This window comes from Phyllobates terribilis, unplaced genomic scaffold, assembly GCF_046119375.1.
Source record: "Phyllobates terribilis strain yellow unplaced genomic scaffold, ASM4611937v1 Scaffold_3__8_contigs__length_932513732, whole genome shotgun sequence".
NCBI classification, from domain to species: Eukaryota; Metazoa; Chordata; class Amphibia; order Anura; family Dendrobatidae; genus Phyllobates; species Phyllobates terribilis.
Window position 1 is genome coordinate 50819847 of NW_027362763.1, and position 19360 is coordinate 50839206.

A 19360-nucleotide genomic window follows, 5' to 3' on the forward strand; every position below is an offset into this window, starting at 1 on the left:
ATGTACAAGAATATAACTACAATAATACTGCTCCTATATACAAGAATATAACTACTATAATACTGCTCCTATATACAAGAATATAACTACTATAATACTGCTCCTATGTACAAGAATATAACTACTATAATACTGCTCCTATGTACAAGAATATAACTACTATAACACTGCCCCATATGTACAAGAATATAACTACTATAATACTGCCCCCTATGTACAAGAATATAACTACTATAATACTGCCCCCTATGTACAAGAATATAACTACTATAATACTGCCCCCTATGTACAAGAATATAACTACTATAATACTGCTCCTATGTACAAGAATATAACTACTATAATACTGCTCCTATGTACAAGAATATAACTACTATAATACTGCTCCTATGTACAAGAATATAACTACTATAATACTGCCCCTATGTACAAGAATATAACTGCTATAATACTGCCCCTATGTACAAGAATATAACTGCTATAATACTGCCCCTATGTACAAGAATATAACTGCTATAATACTGCCCCAATGTACAAGAATATAACTACTATAATACTGCCCCCTATGTACAAGAATATAACTACTATAATACTGCCCCCTATGTACAAGAATATAACTACTATAATACTGCCCCCTATGTACAAGAATATAACTACTATAATACTGCCCCTATGTACAAGAATATAACTACTATAATACTGCTCCTATGTACAAGAATATAACTACTATGATACTACATGTATATCAATCTGAATGTTGGGATGTGTTATTTCACTTGAATGGAGGGTTATTTCTGGCTCTGTATGATGCTGTGTGTGGTCATTTATTTGATTTTATACATTATCTGGAGATTAGATGATCAGTTACCGTCTTACACAAGATTAAGTTTGTTTTCTTCTTCCCTGTCAGTAATTTCCTAAAAACAAGTTCGTGATAATTGACGTTCTGTAATTAGAATTTGATCTTTTAAAGTTCTGACATGTTTGAAAAAACAGGGACCCGCTTTGACTTGTCGTGGTGTTTTTCTTATTTTTGTGACTACAGATTGCGAAGCTTTGAGATCTAATTCTTACAATGAAGACGATGGTCTGGGAGTGCGGTTAGCGACTGATCACTCGGAGGGCAGCTGGAAATCCAGGGAAGAACCACCCGGCATCGAAAATGTATCGGAAATCCCTCGGTGAACAACGGGAACTGGAGCTATCGTCGTGTCGAGAGCTGTCCTTGCACTCGTCTCTGGTGGCCAGCTAGTATTTGAAGGCCGCCATGGCCTCTCCTGGTCTTATCATGATTACTTACCGGATTCTTTGCCTTTTGTGGCTTTTCTTGGCACTCCCTAACCAAGCCATGGCGCACAGTCTTTTTGCCTGCGAACCCATTACACTGAGAATGTGTCAAGACCTGCCCTATAATTCGACATTCATGCCCAATCTGCTGAACCACTATGACCAACAAACCGCTGCCCTAGCGATGGAGGTGAGAACTTGAGGTGTTAATTTCCTTGATACTGAATATTCCATGTAATTATTTTTATGTACTGTATATATCAAATCTGTTGGGAATCACAATCGAATTTGAGTACTTTCAGCTCAGGAACATTGTCATAGGAAGCCCTCATGAAATCTGCAAGCATACCAATCCCATTCATGGTTGGTTTCTTCCTAGTTTCCCAGGGGTACATGATTTGCATCCTACCTTATGTATCTAATGTTGAATTGTTGCCTGGTGGTTAGCATAGTCTTGAATCATTGACGTTCTCAGTGCGAGTTTGACCAGGGTCAACACTTTTTTGTTTCTACATTGTCTTTTTATTTGCTTTCCTTTTGGGTACTTCCATTTTCTTGCACACTCCAAAAATATGGTCTACTCAATGAAAAAAAGTGATGCTCCTGGATTATTGGATGAAGTTATGGATGGGAACTTACTATGGTTCCTACCCATGCTATCAACACTGAAACTCTCCAATGTACCGTAGATCCATTGGGCACCTCCTCACAGGGTGCTTTCTTAAGCCCCCCCATACACCTTAGATGGCTATTAACCAAATGATGGTTTAGCCGATCGTTCACCCTGCAACTGTCTTGCCCCACTACTCCAAACAATCACCATACATGTCTGGTGGCAGTTTCTCTGGGAAAACAAAAGGATCACCGTTCAAAATCGGTCATACCGTACTTTAAACTTCCCCAACAATTATTTGTCTGGAGCTCAAATACACATTAGACTTTCGACCGAACCCGTCGATATCGGTAGCCGGCGTTGGTCTAATGTGCATGGGGAAGCCTTAGGCAACAGGTCAAGAAGGATCTAACAAAAAAGTGATACCTGTCGTACGGTTGTCACTAAAAGATCTACCGGGTTGGATGGTTGTTGGCCCCTATCCATGGAGATAATGAATACACCCTGCAACTAATCCCACTCTATAGGGGTTATTGAGTTTGTTCTGCCAAGGGGCAGACAAAAAAAAAAAACCTGGGAGCCACATAGGTTAATTTCTCAGCAATAAGCACTTCCATCTATTGAAGACAGATCAAAAAGATAGCCACTACCAAATTTTAGGATGCCTGGCTCCTTGGAAATTTCTAGGCTCAGGAACAGGAAGGGCCTGTATCTTGTTTGCTCCTCGATCAGGCAACGAGAATGCACTGACCATTCTTTGCCCTTTTTTTCTCACTGGAAATTGCTGTTCATAACATAGTTTGTAAAGCCGAATAAAGACTTGCGTCCATCAAGTTCGACCTGTTAGTTCTGTAATTGCTAAAGTTCATACTTGGGCAATATTCATACTGGGCAACCTACACCATAACTACCTTCTTAAGGCAAGAGGTTTGAGTTGGAGGATGATCAGAAATGTTACCTAACCCATGGAAAGTCAGAATTTAGGATAATAGACCCAAATGAGCGTATGGATGATGTGGCCAACCTAAGAAGAGCTTTCTTCTATGGACCTCTTAGCAGGTGCCTACTTCGATGGTATGTATGTATGTATTATCTGGTTGAATAGCTGGGTGAGTGGAGGGCTTTTTTTGTGTTGTCTCCTCTGTCAACAACAAACTGGCCTGTCAGTCTACGTCTCCTGGTGATACAAGGGTTAAAAGGAACCCGTCTGGTTGCATTCCCTGCTTTGAAGGTTGTTGTCAAACCGTTGGAGACCCCGCATGAGGGTTCTCCTCCGTTTCAAGTTGGAGCTTTTATTTTTTTTCTCAGGTTCACCTTCTTATTTTTTTGTTGTCTATGACGATCTGGTCACCTCAATCACCACCTTGGATGGAATATTCAGTACTTGTATGGATATGTTTGGATTGGGTTGATTGACCATTTCTAAAATCCTGTTCCCTCTTTTTTTTTTTTGGAGAACTTCTGGATATTTTTATTACCAGCTTACGCAAGTCAAGTGGGGGGGTGTGTAAAGTGGTCAAGATCAGTAGATCTTTCACTTCAGAGACCACAGAGTTTTTCTTCTGTCTAAGGGAGGATTAATTTGAAGCCCCATCAGTTACCATGGCCCAGGTGTGACTGCTACTTCTGCTCCCTTTATAGCTCGGCCAACATCAGTTTTTTCCATAATGGTCATAGGACTCCTCTTTGAGTCTTCATAATCATGGAAACAACCTAAACCATAACTATCTTCTTAAGCCCGCTAAACACCGTAGATGGCCATCAGTCAAATGATGGTTCAGACAGTCATTCTGCCGGCAGCAATCTCGCCTGACTCCTTCATACACTCTCTATACATGTTTGGTGACAGCTTATCTTGGGGAGAATAAAAGGATTGGCAGTCTGAAATCGGCCATACTGGATCCTTAACTTCCCCAACAATTATTTGTCTGGAGCTCCCATACACACAAAACGTTCGACTAAACCTATCGATATCGGTGGCCGACGTTGGTCTAATCTGCATTGGGTAGCTTTAGGCCTCAGAAGGTGTAAGATATTGTGCTAATATTTGGTACCTTGTAGTCTCCATTGGGTTGGTGGAATGGTCATACGCGGTGGCGGTGAGGTCCTAGTTTCTCCACTAGAAGCAGCAGAGGAAAGGAAATTGGAGCATCTTGCACCTGGGTCATACTCCATGTATAGCCAGGCATGGTGGGACCAAAACTCCGGGCAGTCAATGGTAGATGGATCCAACACAATGGATGGTTTCTCCCACAACAGAGGAGGATATTAACCAGGTGCTGGATCACATCAAACCCCGGATTAAAGGACGTTGTGGGTGAATGGGTCCATTCACCACCTGGGACCTGACATGATGATTTGCTCACAGGCGATGATGTTTTTTCCGACCTGTGTTTACTAATCCGATGATTCGCAGTCATTGTGATCCTAATCTGACAATGGCGACTTAGGTTTCTCTATAGAAATGTCGTATTTGTGTGTGAGACGGATTCATAAGAACGTTCAGGGTTCTCACAAAAAATCCCTGTGTCCTGCAATACACGGGGCATTATGACTGGCGGTTTAGATAAAATGGCCGTATCTACTGCCATGTAGACGGCAGACAGAAGACATAGGGCAGGATAATGACTTTGGAGGGTGGAGGCTTTTAGGGTGGATTCACAAATTAAAAAGTATATTCTTTATACTATTTATTTAATGTTTACCGTGTCCACCTTTTATCTATACTCCTCTACTGTTGTGCTACTACGATAAGTAGTGTGATAAGCGGCGCCGTACATTATTCTTTATAGATACCCCAGCCGTTTATATAAGCCCTGACCCCAAAATGCAACCAACATAGTGTGTGTGTGAATTACAAGTAATGCATATGACCCCAGGCTCAGACCCCAAAATAATAGCCTGCGATCAGACCCCAAAATAAATAGACCTGCGTTCAGGTGCCCTAAACAAATACAAACTGCAGAACAGGGCCTATAAATTGATATAGACCCCCCCCCACACACACACCCAGGCCAGATATCCTAAATATATACAGACCTCAGAGCAGACCTCCAATATGAATACAGACCCCAGAGCGGACCCGCTAAATGAATGCGGACCCCAGAGCGGACCCGCTAAATGAATGCGGACCCCAGAGCGGACCCGCTAAATGAATGCGGACCCCAGAGCGGACCCGCTAAATGAATGCGGACCCCAGAGCGGACCCGCTAAATGAATGCGGACCCGCTAAATGTATGCAGACACCATACTCATGAAATGAATACGGACTCCCAGATCAGGCGTCACAAAATGAATGTGGTCCCCAGACCCTGCAGATCCTCACCCCATTTCTGGACATACTGGACATTTATTAATAACTTCCTGCTTAGATGAGCCCCGAGCGAAAAGCAAAGTAACCCATGAACCCGTTCTTCGACGTGTCACCCTGGAGCGGTCACTGTGTGGCGAGTGATTTATGGCCCAGCCGGATGCGTCCTCGGGCGGTCTTCTCCATACAGCCCGCTGCTCAGACCTGCCGTACAATCACTGGCAAGATGGCGGCTCTGTAACATCTACACGGCTTTCCGGCTGTATCTCTAAAATATAGAAATCAGTTCATTCTGGTTTATCTGGTTCTGCCTCATTTATAGCCTCACGAGGTTGTGTGAAATCGGCAGCCACCTTGTTTGCTGCACAATGGAGGGGGGCATTTACTTGTAAAAAAAAATAGCTTGTGTATATAGTAAAGTAGTCATCCATTAGAGTGACTGCTTATTATATTGCAAGTCCCCAGGAAACACCCTGTCATATAGTAACCAGCAAAGTGCATGCTCACTTTTCACACAGCACCCCCGCAGGAAAAATGAGGCATTACATAGCTCTCTATTGTTTTCAATGCAAGCTGGTAGTCCTCCAGTGCTGCCATAGATCTCATTCAATATCTACCATCCTGCCACCCCCAACACTTTACAACAGGGGGATACAGGCTGCTCCTCCGGTTCCCAATGCAAGAGGTTAATGCAAAGCCATGCAACTTTTTGGAGAACTTTCCGTGTAGCCATGCTTCCTCTGAGTGTTTTGATTAATGCCTTTCTCTTACATTTCTTGTTTAATCAGTGACTTAAGAGCCAGTGATCTGTGATCGTGATCCGTGGAGTTTCACGCTTCGACTATAACTCTGCGGTGAATGATCTGACGGGGGAATTTTGTTTTAAGTTTTCCGACATAACTTCTAAAATGGAGCGGAGGGGAGTAAGGAGAGGAGAGGGGAGTGTGCGCCCCCTGTAGGGTTTATGTACTACTTTCATTGGAGTAGTGCTATTAGAGAACGTGAACCTTGAAATGGCTGAATAATACCGAAAAAAAGCTTGAATATAGTGTATGAAAGGAGAACCTACTGAAGCCCCCAGTGTTCTCACCAGTGATGTCCCTTTCCTGGCCATTAGAGTGTGATGCTTCCACAAAATGCCCCCACCCACCTCCATATACATAGAGTATGATATCAAACATAGTGAATCCGCGCACCCACCCCCACCCCCAAAGTTTCATCCCACGTGTACAGTATGATGTCCCCACAGTGCCACAATATAATACACCACAGCATGATGCCCCTAAAGTGCCCCCCTATAGTGTGATCTTCCCATAGCTCCTCCACACACACAGTATCGTGGCCCCCCTCACAGTATGATCGCTGTTAGTATGTGGGCCCCTACAGTCCCCCACTCAGTATGGGGAGCCCACACAACCCTCCATTCAGTATGAGGGCCCCGCACACAGTAATGAGAGCACTCACAGACCCCAACTCTGTATGAGGGCCCCTCAACCTTGTCCTGCACTCTGTATGAGGGCCCCCAGCAGCCCCCCCCAACTCTGTATGAGGGCCCCCGGCAGCCCCTCCTCCAACTCTGTATGAGGGCCCCCAGCAGCCCCCCCAACTCTGTATGAGGGCCCCTCAACCTTGTCCTGCACTCTGTATGAGGGCCCCCAGCAGCCCCCCCCAACTCTGTATGAGGGTCCCTCAGCCATGTCCTGCACTCTGTATGAGGGCCCCCAGCACCCCCTCCCCCAACTCTGTATGAGGGCCCCCGGCACCCCTTCCCCCAACTGTGTATGAGGGCAGCCCGGCACCCCCTCCCCCAACTCTGTATGAGGGCCACCGGCACCCCCTCCCCCAACTCTGTATGAGGGCCCCCGGCAGCCCCCCCAACTCTGTATGAGGGCCCCTCAGCCGTGTCCTGCACTCTGTATGAGGGCCCCCAGCAGCCCCTCCCCCAACTCTGTATGAAGTCCCCCAGCAGCCCCTCCCCCCTACTCTGTATGAGGGCCCCCAGCAGCCCCTCCCCCAACTCTGTATGAGGGCCACCACCAGCAGCCCCCCCCACCAGTATTATGGCCCACTCAATATGAGGTCCCCTATCTGCCCCCCACGCAGTATAAGGGCCTCCACAATTACTGACATTTAAAAAAAAAAAAAACACTACTCCCATCCTCCTCCCCCGTTCCGGTCTGTGCAGTGTGGGTAGGAAGGCGCCACACCACAGGCGCGATGTAGTGATGTCATCTTGCACAGAGTCTGTGACTCACAAGCCTGAGCTGAATAGTGGATCAAGGAACTTTTGGCTCCCTGCTCCACCATTCTATTCAATGGTATCCGCATCCCCAGGGTGCGGATAAGACTGAAATTGTGATGACGAGGTGAGGGAGCTGGTGCCGCGCTGCATCGGACCTTCCTGACTTATGGGCCCCATAGTGGCCATGTGGGCTGCCGCTATAGATGGTCCCTAGGCTGCACACTTTAATTTAGTATTATCCAGCAAAGTGCATGCTTGCTTATCCTATAGCGTCCCCGCAGGAAAAATGAGGTATTATATAATATGTATGGATTTTCATGCAAGCCGGTGGAGAACATAACTAATTGTCTGTGGTTCTTTTTACCCCCGGAAGCTTGTGAACGCCCCCCAAATAACCGTGTCCCCAGCTGGTGGCTGGTCCTTAATAATCTCCATGTCCTCCTCTAATTGGTATATATCGTCACGGGGCCAGATGAGCCTCCAGACCTGACACTGCAGTGATACCCTGGGGGCTCAGAATATATTCTCTCTCTTGCCAGACTTCTGCTCATCTTGTATATAATCATTTACATTAGGAATATGTCAAATTAGACAAAAAAATAATCAAAAATGCCTGCGTGACCAAATATTCCACTTCCTTCATTTATACTCCGTTGGGTCCAGGTAGCTGAGATATGTGGTGCTGCTGTATGTTGGGTTTTGGAACCTCTACATTTTCCAGATCTGGAGCATTAATCCTAGTTGGGTAAGTCTATGGTGTAAGGTCCAATGTGGCTTGTAGACCTGGGACAAAAGGTGTCCTTGTCAACTAAGACCCCCATACATGTTAGATAAAAGTCAACTGAATCCATCAAACGTGTATGAGACCTCCAGACTCTCCCCCGATATCCTGGAAAAGAAGGGTCTGACCATTGGAATTTCAATGGCCGATCCCTTTGTTCCCGTTGTGCTGAGCATTCCTATGTATGGAGGAGTTAGCAGCCAGTGGATCGATCGTTCGGCCACCAGCTGTCTTACGGGACTTGGAGTCCTGAGGAAGGCACTGTCTTCAATCAATGGTTTTTCTTTGAGGTTTGTTGGACACTATGAATTTTTTAACTCTCAAAAAGAAATTCAGAAGTTTCCCAAAAATATTCACTTTGTGAAGACGCTGACTTGAGGTCTGATTCAGGAGATCAGGGAGAGTGGTTCACAGCAGTGAAAGCGATGATGGAAGGCTATTGTTGTCTGCCTTTCTCCCCTCAGGATGGACAGACCCCCGGCCGCCCCGCTGTGCACACACACAGCCCTCATTGTCATTGTTCATCTCTTTTCAATGAAGTGGGGAAAATAGGATTTTGCGCCCTCCAACCCCCCTCGCCTTCCCCTCCTTTTTTTGAGCATTTGCTGGTTCAGTACGTCGTTCCATTGTCCCGCGTCTGATCAATACTCTCCCCCACGATGACCTCCATACAGACCAGCCGCATCCAGCAGAGATGGTGCAGATGGAGCTGACACTCTGAGACCCTGTTTAAAGAAGATCCCCTAATTCTGTATGGGGGAGGGGAAGGAATGTCTAATTGAGGTGTCACAAAACGATGCTGACAGCGACTAGTGTTTCGTACAAAATCGGGAAATTCTGCAATGTTCAAGATGACAGTATACCAGCATCGGGCAAGTGCATAATTGTAGTGTGGAGGAGGAGGTAATGATTGCAGTCATACCTGGACAGAGGCAGAGCTGTAGGGGGTGCAGAGGTTGTAATAATACCTCGGCATGGGGCATAGCTCTGAGGGGTACAATGGTTGCCGTTGTACCTGGGCAGAGGCATAGCTGTAGGGGTGCAATGATTGTAGTCATACCCGGGCAGGGGCTTATATGTAGGGGGTGCGATAGTTGCAGTTATACCTGGGCAGGGGCATAGCTGTAGGGGGTGCGATGGCTGCAGTTGTACCTGGGCAGTGGCATAGCTGTAGTGGGTATGATTGTTGTAGTGATACCTGAGCAGGGGCTTATATGTAGGGGGTGCGATTTGTTGTAGTCGTACCTGGGCAGGGGCTTAGCTGTAGGGGGTGCGATGGTTGCAGTCATACCTGCTCAGGGGTTTAGCTGTTGGGGGTCCTACGGTTGTAGTCATACCTGGGCAGGGGCATAGCTGTAGGGGGTGCGATGGTTGTAGTCATACCTGCTCAGGGGTTTAGCTGTTGGGGGGTCCTATGGTTGTAGTCTTACCTGGGCAGGGGCATAGCTGTAGGGGGTGCGATGGTTGCAGTCATACCTGGGCAGGGGCTTATAGGTAGGGGATGTGATGGTTGTCGTTGTACCTGGGCAGGGGCATAGCTGTAGGGGGTGCGATGGTTGCAGTCATACCTGGGCAGGGGCTAATATGTAGGGGGTGCGTTGGTTGCAGTTGTACCTGGGCAGAGGCTTATATGTAGGGGGTGCGATGGTTGCAGTTATACCTGGGCAGGGGCTTAGCTGTAGGGGGGGGTGCCATGGTTGCAGTCATACCTAGGCAGGGGCTTAGCTGTAGGGGGTGCGTTGGTTGCAGTCATACCTAGGCAGGGGCTTAGCTGTAGGGGGGTGCTATGATCGCAGTCGCACCTGGGCAGGGGCTTAGCTGTAGGGGGCGCGATGGTGGTAATCGTACCTGGGCAGGGGCTTAGCTGTAGGGGGTGTGATGGTTGCAGTTGTACCTAGGCAGGGGCTTAGCTGTAGGGGGGGGTGCGGTGATCGCAGTTGTACCTGGGCAGGGGCTTAGCTGTAGGGGGTGCGATGGTTGCAGTCATACCTAGGCAGGGGCTTAGCTGTAGGGGGGTGCTATGATTGCAGTCGCACCTGGGCAGGGGCTTAGCTGTAGGGGGTGCGATGGTGGTAATCGTACCTGGGCAGGGGCTTAGCTGTAGGGGGTGTGATGGTTGCAGTTGTACCTAGGCAGGGGCTTAGCTGTAGGGGGGGTGCGGTGATCGCAGTCGTACCTGGGCAGGTGCTTAGCTGTAGGGGGTGTGATGGTTGCAGTTGTACCTGCGCAGGGGCTTAGCTGTAGTGGGTGTGATGGTTGCAGTTGTACCTGCGCAGGGGCTTAGCTGTAGGGGGTGCGATGGTTGCAGTTGTACCTGGGCATGGGCAGAGCAGTCAGGGGTTGCAGTCATACATGGGCAGGATCACAGCTGTTGTGGGTGCAGTGGATGTAGTTGTACGTGGGCAAGGGCAGTACTATATGGGGGGCACTGGATCCAGTTATACCTGGAGTTTGGGGCTTAAAGGAGCCCATTCATCCCTCTAGCATGTAGGAGGTCTCCGGTGCTATAAATAAATGTTTTTTAGGTTTTGGCTGGAGTGCTTCTTTAAAACATTGCAAATTGGAGATGGGTTTATCAACCTTTTCTGCAATTGGTATGTTCCTTCTACAAAAACTATACCCTAAGCATGCTGGGAGTTGTAGTTTTGCAACATCTTTTGTATCTTCTCCAGTTATGTTCCTTTTTAGAACAGTTGTCTGCAATCCCCCCGCATACAGAAAGTTGTACAGCTGGAGAGCTACAAGCTGGAGACCCCCTGCTTTTGAGGATTTTTGTGCCCATGGTTGGTGCATAATCCAGGTAGATTTGAATTTTATTTGAAACTTTTTTTTCCACCTAATCTGTCTATTGATGGATTTATTTCTAATCCATCAATGGATGAACCACTTTCCGGTCTCCTGCTGAGTCCTGGATTTCACGGCCTGCAGTCAGCACAACACAAAAAAAATTAAAAAAACTTTACACAAACGAATGACTTTTTTTTTTTTTTTTTTTTGGTACTTGAAGGATGTATATTTTACTACAATTTTCCCCAAACCACAACAAAAATGCAGCAGCATTGCAAAATCACTATTTCTGCATTAGCCGCTGCAAAACCACAATGCAAGTGTCTGTGTCCACAAGGGACAATCCATGCGCGGATCCATATGGGCGTCCACGTTGCAGGTGGGTGAACCAGTTATTTGGCACAATTGAAACTAGCATGGTCTCGCTGCAATTGTTGACCAACGATGTTAAAAATGGCTTGTGTTATTCAAGGATCTGGGGCAAGACGCATTGATGGACCTTATCTACAGGTGGTTGCCAACCACTGTGGACCATGGTAATGGCGGCCATGACTAGACTCTAGACACTGAGGATATCTGATCTGTAGGAAGAATGCTCATGTTCACAATGACCGTAATTATCATGCTCCTTCCGTCTAGCGACACTTGTTAATGACTGCTCTTGGTGTGGATGTGTTACAAAATCGCCCTGTATTGGGAAGGTGGCTTGTTATACGTGAGCCCCGGGCAGTGGTCTCCTGGAGATAAGATGCTTGTTATGTGTAGGTCCAGGGGCAGTGGTCTCCTGGAGATAAAATCCCGATGTGGTCACTGATAGCAGTGGAGACATCACACACAAAAGCCATGTTCTGATCTCCGGGCGGCTGTTACAGTCTCCTCAAGACCTGATCAAGAACCACCCAAACCTGCTCCTAGTCTGGGAATCCAGTATGTATATATACATACATATAACATATATATATACATACACACAGAGGAGTCTGGTCTGGTCCCATAACTTTGAGAAGGCGCTTATTTAGAGATTGTCAGACTTCGGCACCATTGTAAGAAATCTCATAGACCTCAGGCCAATTAGTTGCACGTTGCGTGTGGCCTCATGTTCCTATAAGAAGGGTTTAGAGTTGATGGACAGTGACAAAATGCCACTTATCAATTCCCTTCTTGGCCTTTTGATGTTTCCATGTGTCTGTATCCATGCTGCTGCTAACTATTTTTATCACCTTTACACAGCATAGATGATAAATGTTAGGATCGTTGGCAATGTAACAGCTGGGACCTCCAATGATCTGCAGAACGTGGACCCCAAAATCTCGTGTATAAATGGAGTGATCATGCACATGCATTAAGAACTCTTTAGGTTCCTGTTCTCAAAATCAGTAGGAGTCCTGATCCAAGCTCCTGGAAGCATATACTTATCACCTACCCTGGGGATTGGTTATTCATTTATTTAGTAGGACAAACCTTTACGATTTAAGACTCCAATACACATTTGAATACCTGGCCGAACGATCATTTGGCCGACCACCATCTCCGACTCCTCCATACAACTGAGCGCTTGGTCCAGCTGAATGTTCACGTGTTCTTTATGAGCGTTGCTGCCAGACTCCTCCAGGATGAGCCATTGAAATTCAACTGGCCAGATATTTCGCACTCCCGTATTCTTCTGGGGAAAAATCACGAGACTATAAACCAATCCCGCTTATACTTACAGGTACAGACACTTTTATTCTAAGGTGCGTGGAGGCCTTTTAGATGGCAACATCATGGATGACTGCCCATGAGTCGTCATATACAGTAATGTTCTGGATTCTTAGGTCTTCTGAACTTGGGCAACAGGACTCCGAAAGCTACTTCATGCACAATAGGTAGCTGACGGTCGATGTCAGACGATAGTTCGGCTGTCAACGATCTCTCCTGACTTCTTAATACTCAGGAACGCTCGCTCTACCGAGCACTCCTGTGCTCTCTACGAGAGAGCTGCCTTCCTGTGACGTCTTATCTCAATTGAATCGGCAGTCAAAAATTGGAGCTTATCTGCCCCCAACGGGGTAATTGGGAGGACCACATACATCTTAGGCTTTTGGTGGGTTCGGACGACGTTAGTTTAAGCGAAGCCGCTGCCACACAAATCTCTCTGGTCAGGAGTTTTGGCTATTTAGCTCACAGAGCATTGTTTAGACTCTATATAATTGTACCTCCTTCTAATATCCGGAAACTACTAATTTCCTGAAGTGGAATTGATGCAACTGTGACCGACCAGTCTATCCACCCGTGTTGGTTCGGCACGTAAGCCGTTCCGAAATCCCCCTGGTCTGTTTAGCTCACAGAGCATTGTTTAGACTGGATACAATTGTAGCTCCTTATCTGATATCTTAAAAAAGGAATTGATACATAAAGTCTATTTGAAAGTTGTCAAACTTCCTTTAAAGGGTATCTCTCCACACTAGGACCCTTATTTGAATAAATTGGGGTACTCCCCACAATGGACACAGCTTTCCAGAGATTTGGACCTCTGAACCTATATGTGCATTGAATGGAGAGGATGATGTAGGTGGCCGTCCATGTCTCGAGGCCTCACCCCGTGTTGGGAGCAGGGGCTTCAGCCTCATGGAGGGGAGTGCAATCTTCAAGGGACATATCATTCACCCCCCGGAGATCTTCTTCATAAAATATGGCCACATACGCTTTAGGTTCTCCTACTTGATAGATTTCTCTGCAAACATTGAGGACAGGTGGATTGTTTTTCACACTTTTTTTCCTTTTAAGAATTTTTTTTTTTTGTAATGGGGGGGCATACACACAGTAACATATTATGTCTTAAGCAAATATTAACCTTTTTTAGTTCAGTTGAAGGCTGGTTTCATGTAGACCTATTGAATAACTGTGCCGTTACCTCTGTGTGCGTGTGTGTGACCCGATGACATATTTTTTCTTATCCGGGTGTTGTTTTGTTGTAGGATCAGTCACATTTTGACAATCTGGTTTTAAGCAAATATTTGTGGATCTAAATAGAAGTAAAGGTAATGTCAATGTAGTTTTGGGCTAAAGAGCAAAGAAATGAAGGGGATAAATTAATATGGTCTACTCAAAGACGTAGCCTGAAGTTTTTCTGGGCCCAAATGCAAAATATATCCCCTTTTTTTTTTTTTTTTTCTTACCATTTGGATTATTTTTTTTCAATCTTTCCCCATATTTTTTTATTACTTTTTATCATTAGCTTTTTTGATAATGAAGATCGACAATTTTTTTTTCCATTTTTATAAAAATCCAAAAATTAGAGTTACCCTAGATTCTTTTTTTTTTTTTTCCCCTTAATTTTGGAAACCAAACCTCAGTGTTCCTTGCAAACTACGATCCTTTTGTGCGCGAAATCTCTGCACAGAAAATGATTTCCATGGTGACGGAGTCTTTTGTGACCTGACAAAAGTTGGTATTCAAATTTTTTTTTCCAGGAGGTAGATCTGGTCTTTGACTTGGTACCCTTTTCACACCCCTTGCTAAGCTTGGCCTGTTGCAACGCTTGAAGGGGCGGCAGCGGGGGCTTCCCATGGCTACGGAGATGAAAATGCAAGAGGAGGAGGAGGAGGATACGGAGCAAGGACAAAGGCCCTGTTAATTTCAATCTGAAGACTCTGGGCAGGGTCTACGTCTCTTATCTTTGTTCCCATTTTGCTGCTAAAAATTTTGACTAGGAAGAGGTCCTTCCATTTCTTTAGCACTGACTACTTTGACTCCTTCTGAAACAAAAGTGGACAAATTTGAGGCGTAGGGGAACACCAAAGGAGGTCTGGCGCGTCCTCTCCTTATTTTATGCGCCTATTGTCTAACTCCTTTAGGATTTTGTATCATCTAGAGTCGAGCAAAAATATTTGCCCTGGACATGTCTGACGTCCAGTCCGGTCCTCCATGGCCGCCAGACAAGACACTTCTGCAGCCGGCATCCTCCTCCTAGCATCCTGGTTGTCTCTGGCATCTGCTGGGCCTCGCAACCTCATGCCTGCTGCGCAAGACAAGTGATGATGACGCTTGAGGCCAGGATGCCAGACTAAGGAAGCCGACCACGAAAGTGAAGACTTCCCTTGTTCGGCTGACACAGAAGGCCAAACCTGATGCCAGACCAGGACCGCACAAATCTTTTTTTGGTCAACACTAGTGCCATTCCCCACATATTACCTTGATTTTTTGTTGTCCTACTGGCCCATACCACTTCAAAATTTCTTAACTTTATACTTTCAAGTAATTTGCAAAACAAATGGATGAATTGTTCTCCCAGCACGCGTTTCATTTTGTCCAAGATTTGAAGGTCATCTGTGATATTCGTACTCAAGGATGGGTTCACAAGGAATTCAATTACCTTTCGTAAAAATACCCTACATTTAGGACCGTGTTGGGTTTAGGAGACCTTCACATTTTGGAGACCCATAACACAGTTAATAAACATTTTCTTCTGTACAATTTTGGAGGATGTTCTTGAGTGTGGAGACTGTTGGTTTTTACTTTTGTCACATGGATATTTTTACTTTTGTTATATTATACCTCTGAATGCAAGCTTTTTTTTTATGATGGTTTCCAGGTAATGGTTACACTTAGAGACGTTTCGGAGAAGTATGCACTGTTTGACTCGAGGTACCAGATTTTGTGGCCACAACTAGTTTTACCACAATGCCTCTCCTAGTATTCCTATCTGTTCTGCCCTTCAGGCTATGCGTTTTATGGCCAAGTACTTCTCAGAAGAGTATGAAATTTGAGCCATAGAGATCGTTCTCATGTTCTTTAAAGGCTCAGTGTGGTTAAGGTATAAGAACCGACCATATCTACTGTGCAGTAACTGGATATATCTCATGTACTTTTCTGTAGGCCATGGTCTTCAACATCTTCTCATCTGGTTAAACCTAAGAACTATACTGTAAAGTGAACTAAACATCAACTATAGCTCTAGTGTTCTCTTCTTGATCCCCTCAGAAAGCAACTCCAACCTTTTTTTTTAGCGGTCTCAACTAGTTGTCCAGGCACCACAAATGTTTGAAAACATCAAGGCTTTTTGGAGTGCCCAAAAGTGCATAGGGTTCAGGGTCCTTTTTTCCAAAAAACTAACCTTCTAACCCTTTTGACCATGGTCCAGTGGTTCTCCCACGCTCTTCAGTCACTGACACCTCACATGTCTGAACAGTTATTCCACTCCCTTAAATTATTAACCAAAATCATTAATCAATGACACCATGGAAATGTGCTGGACAAGAGGAAGGATAGCCTGATTGGTTGGTTAGTCATGTCATCAGGGTTTTTTGTTGTTGCTTTTTTTGTACCCTGTTAAGAGAGTTCAATTTGCCATGTAGTCTTAAGCCCCCTAGACATTTTAGATAGCTGTCGGCCGAATGATGGTTCAGGTGGTAGATATCTTGCTTGACTCTGTGCTGGACATTTCTGGTGGTGACTTATCTTAATGAGAACAAAAAGCTTGCTAGTCCGAAATCTGACATGTCTGATCCTTAACTCCCTTGAAAATAAATTTTCTAGGGTCGTCACACACATCAAAATGTTGGTCGATATTGACCAGTTTGGTGACGCACCACCAGGGCAATGGGGTACTCAGCAGCTGGGCCTATTGATGCTGGGGGGGGGATATGTCACAGTAGCTGGCCCGGTCCGTGGCCCAGGGCGTTCAACAAAAAGGGGGATTGTAACTTGGATAGGAAAAATAAAATAAATAGTTTGTGACGCCACCTGTGTTACCTGGTAAGGTTTACCAGCGCTGCTGCAGACCTCCGGGGGATGATGGGATGGCAGCTGAGGTGTTTCTGCTCCCCACAGGTGGAGCAGGCCCCCGGGGCAGTGTGGAGTTTGGTGGGTGGTGATGCTGGGACTTGTAGTGCAGGCGGAGTGATGGCGCAGCTGAAATAATGGACGGAGGCAGTGCGGTGCAGTCATCCGAGTCTTTACTCATAGTTCTCATGTACGTTCCACTGATACACTGCGCGGGTGCCAGCCTCCCACGTTGCGCTGTGTTCACCAGACCGGGGGTTCAGCTCTTCCTCAGGTAGGTTAGGAGCACCTGACGGAACCCCGCTTTCTTGTGTTCCTCTCTAGACCGACTTCACGCTGGGTCTTCTCCCTCCTGCCCTGCGCTTCCCCACTTACAGTCCTGCTCGGGTGCTCTGAAGTCCCTCTGGGCAACTTGGAGTTCCCGGACCTGCTTGACCCTCACGGTGACTAGGATGAGGCTTTGGAAACTGCACTATAAAAGCCAGAAGCCTCCGGTTTTTCCAGCCGAGACCTGGAGTAACACGGTTGGTCCAGGGGCCGGTCCCCTTCTTGCGGCCTCATCCCTCTGTGTTCTGACAGATTCGAGGCGTACGGGTGCCGTCCTGCACTTGCCGTACCCCCTGGGATCCCTTCAATAGAACGGAGCCTTCCTCCTCTGCTCCCCTCCTGGGCCTCTATCACTAGGCCCCACTTGTGGAGCAGAGCTCCTAAGGAGACTCTGCTCCCTGACTGACTAACACTCTCTTCTGATCTACTGAACTGACCTGCCACCCTAAGATGGCTTCCCTTTATATACCTCCTTCTATGGTGCTCCCCTACCCTACTTCCTCCACCCACACCCACTACTGGTTCCCCCTACCTTTGGGTTCCCCCCACTCCAGCCAGGGACAGGGCTCAGCAGGAAAACACATTGCATGTTGCCCCTCCAGCCGGCCTGGAGCAGTGTAGTGTTGGATGCGGGTGTTGGGGTTCCGGGCAGCACTCCCTCCTTACCTGAGAGAAGAAGACACCACACCTCTGGGTGAGGTGCAGTACCTCTGTGGCGACTGAACCCTCAGGGGCGCCACATTGGCCAACGTTAACCTAATGTGTATGGAGGCCTTTAGTCTTTATGTGGATCATGTCAGCTCTTCTTTGCCTGCTGTCAAGTTATGTACAGGCCTGATGATTGGTGGTTAACCTGAAGCCCAGCTATAGTTTTTTGACCTGTGGTCCATTATAGCCTCTCTGCTTCTTTGATAACTTCCAGATCTCCTCCATGTGTGGCCCAATTACCACCTGATCTGGAGACGTTTCCACTTTAGAAGAGGCGCCAAAGCCTTTTAGATATCTTACAATCCAGTCTCCTTTTAACATATCTGTTTAGTTTGACCTTTGATCAGTTTGCTCAATTTTTGGGTTTGGTGGGTCTCATGACAGAATCCGTCAGGGTTTCCGGCCCTTTTAACAATAGCAATAATGCCACCTGCAACACTATTCGTGCTTTCAAAGAAACCAAAACCCTGAAAGATCTGTGGCACGACCTATTACGACATTGGCACTTGGCAAATCTCAGTAGACTCGTGGTAGGGCCGTGGTGGTCTAAGTAAACGAATGATGGCATAGACTAGGGAAGTCGGGTTGACCCCATAGTCAAGAAATTGCATTTAGTAAATCTCTCCCGTCAAGGGTGTCATATCCTATAATTTAATCTCGTATATCCATTTTGATTACATCTTGGCACCGGAGACGAGGAGCAGATCAGTGTTTGTTTGGCTTAGGGTTGATATTTTGAAAATCCGATCTGATCTCGTAATACCGGCTCTTATGCTGATTACCTGCGACCATTGCCAAACCTGGTGACTGACAATCCTCCTCACCTCCCATCATGAAACATCCCTTCCAGTGTTACACGTGCGTTATCCGAATACCCCCCACACCGGCCTGTGCCAGTATCCTCATTATTCTCTACTTATAGTCTGTCTCTGGGACAGATAATACCATGTTTCCACATTCCCGACATCTGACGACATCTCACATCCTTGTTAATCAGGTTTGCTGGAAACCTTGGCAAGTACCACACTGCAGCTGTAATGGAGGCCTTATTGTTTGACGCCAAACTTTTACAGAAAAATTCAAATATGGCATTCCCGTGTTTGAACAATAAGGGTATGTACATGGATTTTTGGAGCAGATTCTGGTCCAAAATCCAAATAAAAAAAAAATGGTTCAAATACTCTGAATAAATATCCTATTGGTTTCAATGGGTAAACGCACCTCTAGTGCACATGTGCTGTTTCTTTTCCCCACTTGGTAAAAATAAACACTATGTCAATTCTTTGGGTGTTTGTGCTATAAAAAAATTCTCCAAATTTGACTACTGAATCAATCTGAATTGTAAAGTGCTGCGGAATGTGTTGGCACTATATAAATAAAGATTGAAGAACTAACAAAGTCTAATACACGAAAACCACATAAAAAAAACACTTTTTTGTGCGGATTTTTCAGACATAAAAATTTATAAAAAAAAAAAAAAAAAACGCTGTGTGAACACAGCCTGAGTTTAATTTCACACAGTTGTGTGGGGTTTTTTTGTTT

At 46.0% G+C, this 19360-nt stretch overlaps 1 protein-coding gene across 2 annotated transcripts in view; it reads left to right on the forward strand.

The window, feature by feature from the left end:
- FZD3 (frizzled class receptor 3) overlaps nucleotides 1–19360 on the forward strand; it is a 65553-nt gene that overhangs the window by 14953 nt on the left and 31240 nt on the right. For both annotated transcript variants that reach the window (XM_073673873.1, XM_073673874.1), the window contains exon 2: nucleotides 1046–1477. In XM_073673873.1, the coding sequence (XP_073529974.1) occupies nucleotides 1268–1477 (210 nt within the window). In that variant the 5' untranslated portion in view covers nucleotides 1046–1267. The remainder of the gene's footprint in view (nucleotides 1–1045; nucleotides 1478–19360) is intronic.